General features: G+C 41.6%; 1 protein-coding gene across 3 annotated transcripts in view; it reads left to right on the top strand.

Moving 5' to 3' along the window:
* Positions 1-12,640, top strand: part of iars1 (isoleucyl-tRNA synthetase 1) — a 29,985-nt gene that overhangs the window by 2,285 nt on the left and 15,060 nt on the right. For all 3 annotated transcript variants that reach the window (XM_022224674.2, XM_087135892.1, XM_087135891.1), the window contains exons 2-12: positions 3,651-3,806; positions 4,270-4,426; positions 5,914-6,033; positions 6,419-6,553; positions 7,679-7,763; positions 8,401-8,546; positions 9,466-9,536; positions 9,810-9,870; positions 10,699-10,794; positions 11,612-11,731; positions 12,235-12,425. In XM_022224674.2, the coding sequence (XP_022080366.2) occupies positions 3,682-3,806; positions 4,270-4,426; positions 5,914-6,033; positions 6,419-6,553; positions 7,679-7,763; positions 8,401-8,546; positions 9,466-9,536; positions 9,810-9,870; positions 10,699-10,794; positions 11,612-11,731; positions 12,235-12,425 (1,307 nt within the window). In that variant the 5' untranslated portion in view covers positions 3,651-3,681. The remainder of the gene's footprint in view (positions 1-3,650; positions 3,807-4,269; positions 4,427-5,913; positions 6,034-6,418; positions 6,554-7,678; positions 7,764-8,400; positions 8,547-9,465; positions 9,537-9,809; positions 9,871-10,698; positions 10,795-11,611; positions 11,732-12,234; positions 12,426-12,640) is intronic.

Here is a 12,640-nt window from a genome sequence, read left to right as displayed (position 1 = left end):
ATGTAACAATTCCATTGCTAGTCGGTAAAACTGTCAGCCACTACTTTGCTTCTGAGGATGGGGAGAGACAGATGTACACGGGTGAAGTCATTAGTCAGGTTCCTGGGTTTCCTCACTGGTTCAACATCACATAAGATGACGATGAAGCTGTGTACTCATACAAACTTGTTGAGGATTACAGAGATGGCAACTTGGAAATTGTTCTCTCCTAATCCACCCATAACTACATAAAGAGAAAATAATGCATTTCAATGTGTTCAATATTAAACAGCATCTGAATCTGTTCTTATCACCATTGTTCCTGTATGTTGAAAAGGGTCTTCATTCACTCCTCATTTTCAATTTCTGATTGTAGGACATAATGGATGCCTATATCCTTGAAGTAGACCTACTTGTACATAAAGAAATTGTTCTTTCTAGGACTTCTGTAAACTTCATTCTTGCCTTAATATTCTTAAGTGTCAGCAATAAGAAAACTAAGCTATATCAGAGAAAATCAGACAAACTGTATTATTAAAATCATGCAAGGAACTGGTTCACCTACCAGTAGTTAACTTCTTACAGTTTGTTAAACGCATGAAACCACAACTGGTGCTTAGAAAGCTGACTTACTTTCCAGCAACTTTGAAGAATTAACCGTGTTTTCCTTTCAAAAACAAGCCAGAAGTAAGAATGTGAGATGAAGTTAGGATTATAAAATGTACATGTATGTGAAACAAAACTCATTCGTTTTAGAAAATGCGTTGAATCTCTTAATGTATGCTCTTGGCTACCCGAACTTTTGTCTGTATTAATACATACTTCAGGGCAACCAACTGCACTAAATTACTGTGTGGTAATAAATAGATGGTTCATTTGAACCAAACAGAAACGTTGAAGTATGTCAAACTTCAAAGATTCTAGAATTTGACTTGTTTCAGATTTTAGATTTAAGATATTATTATCTTCCTAATGTTTTATCCAGTTGAGGGTTTAATGTGACAAGAAAAATGCAATATCATTGTGTACATACATGTACTGTTAAAAATGGTCCCTGATGTGAAGTTAAAATTTCTTAAACTGTGCTGTTGCTATCACCATGAAAATTTCAACTGAATTAATCGTTTCCATGGCAACTGGTTACTGCCAGTATTAGGTTTAAGCATACTTTTCAGTAATACTGTACATCTAAACATTGGAAAAAGAAAAGTATGGCTAACATACTTTTTTATTCCACCTAAACACTGGAAACAGAAAAATATGGCTAACATAAAGAAAATGGGAATTTTCTCGCCTTTTCATGTCTAAAGATACAGCAAATTAACTTATTTTATACACAGTTTTTTGTCTGTTTCTATGGCAACCTTCTCCAATAATCTACCTTTAGAATTGTTATGAATCCTTAAAATTGGAAAGAGATGTTAATCTATTGGAATATAGTGAAAACAGGATCCGTTTAGCATTTTCATATCCGAAGATATGGAAGCTTCAATTTGTTTACTACATTGTTTACTACACTATAAATTAGTAAACAAATGCTGTCGTAAATAACTTATTAATCGTAATCCCAATTTTAATCCAATTTCAATTCAGGGTGATTCATCAGTTTTTCATTGATATTATGAAGTTTGAACTGTAAAATTGGGGCTCATTACAACCAATTGAGGAAAAACGTAAATAGCCGCGTTTCCATGACAACCCTATTTGTAAACAAAATTCCACACATAGATTTATGTGTACAACATACACTGTGCATACAATTTTGTTGATTCAAAAAAGAACGGCGGAAAATAAATGAGCAACAGAGATGTTTTCTGTGACTCAATTTGTTTATCATTTTGTTTACTGCTGTAAACACACAAAATGTGGCACTACTTTAACCATGATCTCCATTAAGAAAAAGAACGAAAAATTCCCATTTTCAGAAAATTCAAATCGCCATATCTCAGCAACGCCTCGACCAAATACAGACATATTGGTATCAATGTGCTCAGAATTATCCCCTCTTTCAATACAACACAGTCATAAAGCTTATAGAGCAACTTCAAAAATCCCATTTCTGTCCCTACTGTAATCACTCGACTAAGGAAGGGTTAGCAGTGCTCAATCGATCACGGAGGGTGGTGTAGGTATTGTATCCAGTCATGCTATTTAGCTTCAACAACCGTCAACACATATAAGTAGCGTCAACAAAGCATCAACAACTTGAAAAAACCCTCTAAAGATTTAGAAGGGGTTTTGTCATATTTGGAGACTCTAAGACCATGAAGACCTGCCACTGTGTAAGAGAAACATCAAATTCGCTTCCACATTGACACAGAAAAACGAAATTGTTTCGTGACGTATATGTAAGGATGCTGCCATCTTTCTTTACACGAAAACAAGATGGTGGCCAGTTGGGCTAAATGAGCAGGCCCAACTATGTCACTCAAATTTCAACATCCAAGTAGGCTTATCATTTCATGTAATTATGATACATTGAATAAGATAAAATCCTAGAGTTGTATACTTGGGTCAAGTGAGTGACAATTCCTGAGTCTTCAAACTCAAGTCGCTATTTCTGTGACTCATGACTGGACCTATAACTGTCAGTTTTTGACTTATGACATGACTTGGACTCGCATATTATGACTTGCTACCCGTGCAAATCAGACAACTAATCAATGAAACCCATTAAAGTGTTAAATAAAACCTACCAACTTGCACCTTGTGGAGTTCTTAAAATAATCAGCGTAAGACTTCATTAAGCTAGCAACTTCTGCATGTACTTCGGTCTGTCTGCCAAAGGCCACATCTGAATCACTTGGCTGTGGCTTGAAATCATGCATCGCACAACATGATTTGTACTTTGACGAAAAGACTTGTGACTTGCTTGTGTTTGGACCAAATAGGTTTGTGACTTGACCTGACCTGTGATCAAATGACTTGTGACTTGACCAAATGACTTGTGACTTTTTTTTTGTTTTAATGGCGCTTTCAGCAACTCAGGCTATTTGTGCCAAAACTGTACATTTATTCATACACTTTATTAATCAGCATCATATTATGGAGTTAGGAAGAAGGTCCAGTTTTAGAGGCAGGAGGAAACCGGAGTGCCTGGAGAAAAGCTGCAAGAGCAAGTATTGACTGGAAACCAAATGCACTTAAAGCCTGGGCCAAGCCGCGACTCGAACCCGGACCTCATTGGTGCAAAGCGAGGAAAGAACCGCTACGCTAACCCGCTCCCCCCACTTGTGACTTGGCTTAGACGTGCAAAAATTGACTGGCTACCATTCATTTCCCAGAACATACAATTTTTGCCAATAGTAGTACCAAAGATAGTGTAGTGCTGTGTAGCAGTGCAAGGTGGAGAACTCTGCCAAAAAGGTGTTATCACCGTGGGCGCCATTCGAGTGTGCATGTTAACATTAATGCATACATGTAGGCGCTAGCGCAGGTATACCAGGTGTGCGTGCCCGTCACGGCGCTTGTGCCTGTGCATTAACATAGACTGTGCAGGCGTAATCCAGCCCAAATAGTGCCCATGAGATTATAATGTTAATGCATATTCACAGTAAAGTTCTCCATCTTGAGCCACTATACGATCTTTGGTAGTACCACATTTTCTTGAAGACAACATTGCTGTGGCTTCAAGTGCAAAAAGCATAACATATTCCCTGTTTTTGTCACAGCGATCATAGACTTTCCAGCTTCAGCTGAGAAATGGAGAAGGTTCAACTGGTAGACGATCCCATTGACTTCCCCAAGGAAGAGGAAAAGATCTTGGAATTGTGGAAGAAGCTAGATGCCTTCCAGACATCTCTGAAACAGTCCAAGGGAAAACCACGGTATCTTTTTTTCAAATTGCATTTTTAAATCGAAAAGAGAAAGATATCTGTTTTAATCAGAAAGATCGTGTTCATGGTTATAAATGGAAAAACAAAACTTGGGATGATAGATGGACTTTAGTTCATGAATGTGAACACGTAACATTGATCCCTTGAAATGGTCTTCAAATGTAGAGTTATGTAAAACAGAGATCAGTAGTGGGAAAAAAATCAAAAGGAAGCCCAGTTTAGGCAAATAAAATTCTTCAGTGACAACGTACATGTATGATACTGGACAGTGCATCCCTTTGGTCCCTTAAGTATATGTAGCTTACCCCTCAGCAAAACAAATAAGTAAAGACCTGAACAGTCACAGCACAATGGTGCCCAAGGCCCCGTCTGTGATGACATTGATCTGCATCAAGAGCAGTTTTTGTAACAAGAAAATTGAAACTTCACTGACGTCTTTTTTCCGCACTTGCAGGTATGCTTTCTATGATGGACCACCGTTTGCCACCGGTCTGCCCCACTACGGGCACATCCTGGCCGGTACCATCAAGGACATAGTGACCAGGTACGCCCACCAGAGCGGCTTCCACGTGGACAGGAGGTTTGGTTGGGACTGCCATGGACTGCCAGTGGTGAGTGACCAGTGCCCTCTCCCCCATCCAGTGCCCTCTACTGCCTCCTTTACTCAGTTACGTCCATCCAGGGATACAGTTTATTTTGAGATTTACACAGGATTTATCCCGATTTTGGATTTTTGAACGATCTGTCTTTAAAATCGGGCAAATTCTGAGTTTATGATGAAGGTGGTTTGGCTTAAAATTAGAACTTGATATACATGTAGAACACGTAAGATGGGTTTCGGCAAACTTAGATGTACACCATAACCTTCCGCAGCTGTGGGCCCCTCAACACGGGTGGTGATCAATGTGTGGTTATTTCAGTCTCCTCCTATCCCACCCCAGTCACATCCATTTGAGGAAACCCACTTTGTCAGAACGCTTCCAGACTTCATGACGTGTTGATAGCTCATGAAGGTATCATGCCAACCCCTGTTTTCCTCTTCCAAAGTCACAGGCTTACCTGGGACTGAGCTCGGTGCGACAGAGAGCCATTATCTGAAGTTCCACCCAGAAATAATTAAACGCGAGAAGGAGATCACCACATCGTTGAAAACTCCCCTAACTTTATTTCTCTCTGACATTTTGACCGTAATCCATTGTTTACTGCCGTTTTAGTTGTGCCGATGAAAGGTCACACTTTAGTCTTCTTTGGTTTTACCTCTAAGGGGCATGTAACCCTCTAGCAAGTTGGCTGTACGTTCTACACTAGTGCAAAAAATCTTCCCCCCAAAATTCTGGATTTAAAGAACGTTGAATGTTGGGATTAGGAGGAACCTGAAATTCTTTTGAATTACGTTCATTCCGGAAAGGTTAGGGTTAATTCAGATAACTAGAATTAAGATTAGCCTTTGACCCAATTTTCTTGCATGTCAGTATCATACAGACTCAGAAAAGATTAACCCTTGCTCTTGTTGACACTCCAATGCACTCTACTATTCCACTGAGAAAAAGTGGCTATGGCCCTCCACAAGGCCACACCACTTCAATGGAGAAACTGCATACACTTCAAGGAATTACAGAAAACTGGAGGTCAAGTTGGTCCAGTACCCAGTGTACTACAGTGATAAGCAAAGACAAATGCCACAATCCTCTGGAGTACACTGGAGTTTACTTCTACTGATCGGCCAGTAAAATCACTCCACTGGTAATGCAAAGAGTCCTCCAATGCACGCCGGCTGAAGTGCATTTGCAGGTACTACTGACTTGCAGTAAGTTGCTCTCGTAGAGCAAGGGTTGATTAATATTAGCCATGTTTGATTTGACATTTTGTTCCTTATTCAAATTCCTGAAGATGTTCTGAATGAAGGACAAAATACTGAACTAAACATTTCTAATATTAATCTTTCTGGAGTTTGTGTAATATTCAGTTATCTGAATATTATCAGTGGACCTACTGGTTTCTAGCATGTGTTTTTGCATTTCCTACGCCTTGTTTGTAGATTGCTAAGGGCCATCGAGTTGCCACTAAATTTGTACACTAATGTCACTCTCGCCCACAGGAGTATGAGATCGACAAGACTCTCGGCATTAAGGGTCCAGAGGCTGTTGCCAAGATGGGCATCGAAGCCTACAACAACGAATGCCGCAAGATTGTGATGCGGTACTCCAGTGACTGGGAGGTGAGGATGGCATATTCGTCAGAATTTGCCGGCTGGAACCATGATGACATCAGTCATTTCAGCTGTTGGCTTTGAAAACTGTCAATTAATCTGTAAAAGGCCTGGAAAATGGAACAAGTCTGAGACCTTTGCAGGTTTTTAACATCAGTTGATTCAGTTTCCATTAACAACAAACGTATGTCACTCCATTGAACGTAAAAACAGAAATTCATAATATCCGGGGCAATTACTTGTGGTATAACACGCTGCCGTATAATTGACTGCAATGTTGTGATTGCCTGTAGCTTTGGCCTAAACTACCGGTAGATACGGCAAGGGTTAATGTGCTAGTGCTAAATACCCCCCCCCCCTGTCTAATTGCTCATTTACTGTTTGTGTGACTCAGTATATCGTGACACGCTTGGGTCGATGGATCGACTTCAAGAACGACTACAAGACGCTGTACCCTTGGTTCATGGAATCCATCTGGTGGGTCTTCCGGCAGCTGTTTGACAGCGGTCTGGTCTACCGGGGATTCAAGGTAAAATCTCCTTCTCTCCCCCTACCTTCCTACCTTCTGACCCAAGAAACCTCCCCCAGGAAACAATTACCTTAAAGGTACCTTCCATCGTTGGCAGTTATCTGAAGAAACTGAAGAAGTTGTTGTTGGAAAGAATACTTTATTTGAAGATAGCTGCGGGACGAAACTCCCTGTTAAATTTTCTCTCTGGCAAGCTTTCATTGTAAAGAAAGCAATGAAAGAAGGCCACTCCCAATGATGCGTCTAAAGACACATATTTGGAAATAGCCTTTAGAAGCATATGCAAGTGTTAACAAAATACACACATACGTGTGGTTACTGTAACTTGTTCAGTGCGTGACATCATGTAGCCACATTTGACCTAATGTGAGAGCGTGTTCGAGATGCTACATTCAGGTGCAATTCAAAACATGGCTCAGCAACTTTTGATTTGAAATTGAAATCATAGAATATTGTTTTTCTCGGAATCTGCGGTATTCACCAAGCTGAAATTTCATCAGATTTGTTCTTGGGCACCTTTCTTCAGAGTTTGAGTAATTTTGTTGACGGACAACACCTGTATGGGGTTAAAGCCTAACCCATCTAGATCCTTCCAAATCCACCAGGAGGTTTGGAGGATTTCAAAGGATTAAGGATGCACAGTATAGTTGCTATTAGTACTTAAACTGGCCTTGATGCCCCTGTGATAGTTGAAGTACAGTGAACGAGGCACCAGTTTCCTGCTCGTTGAAGGATTGGAGAGAATTCACAAATGTTCCTGACAAGATCACTCAGAGATCTACTGTTAACGCTTGCTCTTTAGAACTCGTTCAATACATTACAGAATGTTTTTTCACTTGGACCATCAGTACTTGCCAACTGAACCTGTTGGTACAATAGATTACCATGTACTCTCAGAAATGCCAACATAACTACAGCCACCCCTCATTAAGTATCTGAACCCACTCCCTTTTGAGTTCTCGCCAATGAAGAGCAAATTGATTGCACTGGTTTGATGCACATGTATCTCTCCGTTTGACATCCTGATGAGAACGGAAATGATGCACTTGGAAATGCTGCGACAACTTGAAATTCATTTTGCTGGATAGTAGGGTTACATTGTTACCTTTGGTGTTCCTCGGACAGGTGATGCCATTCTCCACAGCTTGCAATACACCCCTCTCCAATTTTGAGTCTGGACAAAACTACAAAGATGTGGTGGACCCCGCAGGTAGGATATGAGTAGTTTCCGTAGCCCAAACATCATGAGTGGAACATGGTCAGCCTTAACCTGGACTCAAAACCCGCTCAAATCTGAGGAAACCCATTAGCCCTTGTCTGATTTTGGTTCACATTCAGGACTGATGTTTATTAACATGAGGCTGACTTACCAAATCTGTTTTAGCAAAGATGTGTACGCTGTCAGATCACCACAGAGTTTCTTCCTTGAAAAAGGATTTTTGCAGTTGGGATGCCCCCAAAAAATGAAGTAAAATAAAGAAAAAAAGTCCATATGTATGTACATTCAAATGATCAAGTAACTCATATGAGGGCCTCTGCAGTAACTTCCACTTTGGTGTGCACGGCCTTATTGCTTTATTATTGCATATCAAGTTGTCAAGTTTATCAGCAATTCAGAATAAAGAGCGCTGCAGTTGGTGATTTGCTTGATATGCCAAGAACTGTTGAAAACTTATTTCAGATGTCTGTGCAGCGTTGCTTGATACTTTCCGTTTTCATTCATTTGAGGGTTAATAAAAGAAATTAATCTCAGTGGGATTCTAACTTGTAACATCTGATATGCAGTCTCAATGTATGATTCAGAATTAATGTTGTCTGTTTTGGATTTATCCATTTAAAAAACCCAGTGATTGTCAGCTTCCCCTTGGACGAAGACCCAAACGTCAGCGTTATTGCCTGGACAACTACCCCATGGACGCTGCCCAGCAACCTGGCACTTTGCGTCCACGCCGACATGGATTATGTCAAGATTGTTCACAAAGAGGACAGCAAGGTGAAAACAAGAAAAAAAGAAGTCTGTGTTTCATTGAAAATAATTTTAATCTCTTCTAGGATTTGGACAAGTTTGCAAAGAAAAAAACTGAATGGACTTGATCACTCCACAAACCCTGAAAGCACGGCTAATCATGATCACACCACAAACCCTGAAAGCACGGCTAATCATGATCACACCACAAACCCTGAAAGCACGGCTAATCATGATCACACCACGAACCCTGAAAACCCGGCTAACCATGATCACACCACAAACCCTGAAAGCTTGTCTAATCATGATCACACCACAAACCCTGAAAGCACGGCTAATCATGATCACACCACAAACCCTGAAAGCACGGCTAATCATGATCACACCACGAACCCTGAAAACCCGGCTAACCATGATCACACCACAAACCCTGAAAGCTTGTCTAATCATGATCACACCACAAACCCTGAAAGCACGGCTAATCATGATCACACCACAAACCCTGAAAGCACGGCTAATCATGATCACACCACAAACCCTGAAAGCATGGCTAATCATGATAGCTAAGGGCCTTTCAAAATTGTTTCAAGAACACAAAAGTGCCATGCACATCAAGAATGGTTAGACTGTGATTAAGAATCACAGTGTACAATGTTAAGATAAGATAACAATAGTCATAAAAATTGAGAATGAGGAACAAACAGGTATTGCATTTCCAATAAGATGGCCAATCAGATTCTGTTTACGGGATCCGGTATGAACGTATGACCCTTACCACAAAAGGGCACCATCAATGGCGGACAGATATCCACAAAATCATACCGTCTGAAACTTCACGCGAGTTTGAAATCGAGATACCTGCATGCAGGACACACTGGACAACATCAGCTGGTGTTATTTTGTGACACACGCAACAGATTAACAGCATCTAATCTGTTTGTTGTAGGTTTACATCATGATGGAGGCCAGGCTACCGGCCTTGTTCAAAGGGGAAGATGAATATGAGATTCTTGGAAAGTGAGTACACCCAAACTTGGAAGCTGATCCTGAAAGACTTTTTTGCATATTGTCAAAGAGCCCGATTTGTGGCTTGCCTCTCCTCACAAGAAAATGACTTTTGTCTTTTAATTTGCATGCTGTAATCACTTTGGAAATTAAAGAATGCCTTCAAATCTTACAAAATCATGTATTGCATGTGACAGGTAGACCAAAACAATCGGACCCCAAATTTTTAGAATGACCTCGTGTGTGATATAGAAGCAGTGATTGGCCAATGAAATGTTCACACAGGTTCAAAGGCAGTGCTTTGAAAGGGAAAGGCTACCAACCGCTCTTCAGTTACTTTGCCGAGGTGAGTGTTACCAGTTTTCAAGCATAGAGGGAATGGACGCCAAGTATTTTTCCTGAAATCTACCCGGTACCAGCGCGCAAAGTTCACCGTGGCCATGGCGGTCAGTGCCCTTACAATTGGCCAGAGTGCCCTGAAAAATTCCACTTTGTCCACGGCCATAGCTGGCCATGTACCCCCATTCTTCCTGGCAGTGGTGAAAAAATGTCCTATATTTCCCATAAGTTGCACATATGGCCAGGCCAGCCGAGCTGGCAGACCTGGCGCACTGTACCACAGCGCCATACCACGTGAGGCTTGCCTGCGCCAAGATTGGCTTCGATTTACAACACATGAATGTGCATGTGTTTTGTTCTGCAGTCCAACGTTTGGTGGACAATTTTTCACTCACACGCACATTCTTCAGCTTGACGCGCACGTGCATTTGGCAAATCACGACACCCTGTTGGTCGAAAAGGCATGTAATGTGCATACCACCTGTCCACGAGCGTTGTGCAACCGCAGTAATGGCTTCTAATTCTAGTGGTTGAATTACACTATCTGAACGTGCAGCTCTCATCCACGCTTTTGACCCTTGAAGAGTTTGTTTCTAGCACTTTGTAGAAGGCTTTGGTGTTGGGTTAAATGCTGGTGGAAGTGCGGTCTGCGCCTTATGTCAAAAGAAAAACGGAAAAATCATAAGCCGAATTACGGAATTATGTAAGCAGAATTACGGCAGGAACACATACTGAGGCATGTATACACCAATGAACCTATTTCAAAGGGGGTGCAAATGCTACGGTAAAAAGTGGTGCGGAAAGAATCATTGGGGATCTCCGTTTGCATCTGCAGCTCAAGAAGACTGGGGCCTTCAAGATCCTGAATGATGGCTATGTGACCGACGACAGCGGCACCGGCGTAGTTCACCAGGCTGCCTACTTTGGTCAGGTGAGGATGGTGTGAAGTTAACCCCCCTGCCGATTCTGTATGTCTGTAAGGCAATCATTAAAATCACTTTTCATAGACTGTCTAAGTTCATAATTTCAAGAAGAATAACGACCCCAGACGCAAACACATTTCAGCAGGCTGCTGCAGGTACGTACATGTTGCAAGCCAACTTCATTGTCAGTACATCAAGGGTTGGGCCAAATCTCCAGCCCCAGCTTTAACCCTTTTCCAGTGTTCCAGGAACTTTGGGCCAACTGTCATAATTGCGTGAATGTACCCAAAACCGGCATACCCTCTGTGATGGTTGATGGTACGCATAGATACGCATATATACATGTATGTGAAGTATTGCACCATTATGCCAGCTCCATGTCGTAATCAGGTTCTCTGTGTCCAAAGAATAGGAGCAATTCAAAATACATTAAAACCCCCCCCCCCAACATGTACCCCGAAAAGGTTTTTGGGGGCTCATAGAGTGACATCAGTGGCGCGTTACCAGCTAGCACTTGGAATGTCCAGCAAGTGAAATTGGTGCAAGTTAGCAAGCAGAATTAAATTCTGAATGATCACGGCTTCCTGTATAGTGACCAGAAGGAGTTGAGAGATTTGTTACAGAGATTTTGGGCAAATGTGTGGATGATGTAGAGCTGTACAAAAACCAGACGTAGCGGAGTTGCTCAGTTTTGACCGGCGTCCGTATGCGTGTGTGCTTACGTTGAGTCTGGCCCCCAATAATGGTTTAGCTGTAATTTGAATTATCGCTCCTGTCCTGTCATAACATCACATTTCTGCTCGTATGCTGTCTTCTTGTGTTCAGGACGATTACCGGGTTTGTTTAGAGAATGGCGTGATCACCAAGGAGATGATCATCTGCCCCGTGGACTCCAGCGGGAAGTTCACCAGTGAGGTCACAGACTTTGCTGGCCAGTACGTCAAAGTAAGTCGGATTGACCAATCACACTGAGTTAAGTATCAAAACTGTCATTTGGTAGGCGTGTTGTGTATGCGGTCCATGCATGTCTGATTAATCCCTTTTTAAGTATTAATGTTTGGTTGCACTTGTTAAGCATATCACTATTTAGCGCATCGCACGAGCTGCTAGGGCCTTTATTAGCTGTGTTTTCATGTGTTGATCTTTTTGCACTCATTCATTATTTGCAACTTAACTTTTCTTTCATCGTTTATTCCAACTTTTTTCTGCATCTAGCCGTAGTTTTCTCCTTACTGTAGAGACTAGTGGACTTTTTTACATTTGGTTACTGAGTTTACCATGTAAAAGATGAAGGGTTATGAAAGGCCAAGCTAGCCTGATGCGTACCAACTCCGCGGACAAAAAGTGTTGAGACAAAATTCAAAGTCATGGACGATAAATTTGTCAATTCACTCTCGTGCATTGCCCTGTAATCTTGTCAAAATTTGTGAAAAATAACTTCCCTTCAGGATGCTGACAAGCAGATCATCAAGTGGCTGAAGAACCAGGGGCGTCTTGTGGACCACAGCATCTACAAGCACAGCTACCCGTTCTGTTGGCGGTCTGAGACCCCCCTGATATACAAAGCCGTGCCCGGCTGGTTTGTGAGGGTGGAACCCCTGGTGGAGAAACTCCTGGCCTACAACCAGAAGACATACTGGTAGGAAGTCGGAAGTGGACTACCAATCGCATCGTAGCGGTTATGTTTAATACAGAAAGATTCCGTTTCATTGCTCCGTTATCGTATTCTGTTGCGTAGCATTTTGAGACAGGAACCGTAGCTTTGGCAGCACATTAAAGATGCTTTTTTCAACGCATTCTATTTCGAATGAATCAATTTGCCTGAAATAAATTCCATTGTAACTTGACAATCTG

The sequence above is a fragment of the Acanthaster planci genome, linkage group LG04 (genome assembly GCF_054643075.1).
Source record: "Acanthaster planci isolate LZ-2023a linkage group LG04, COTS_SCS, whole genome shotgun sequence".
In the NCBI taxonomy this organism is placed as follows: Eukaryota; Metazoa; Echinodermata; class Asteroidea; order Valvatida; family Acanthasteridae; genus Acanthaster; species Acanthaster planci.
The sequence above is the reverse complement of the archived record's forward strand: the minus strand, read 5'-3'. Positions and strand labels throughout refer to the sequence as shown.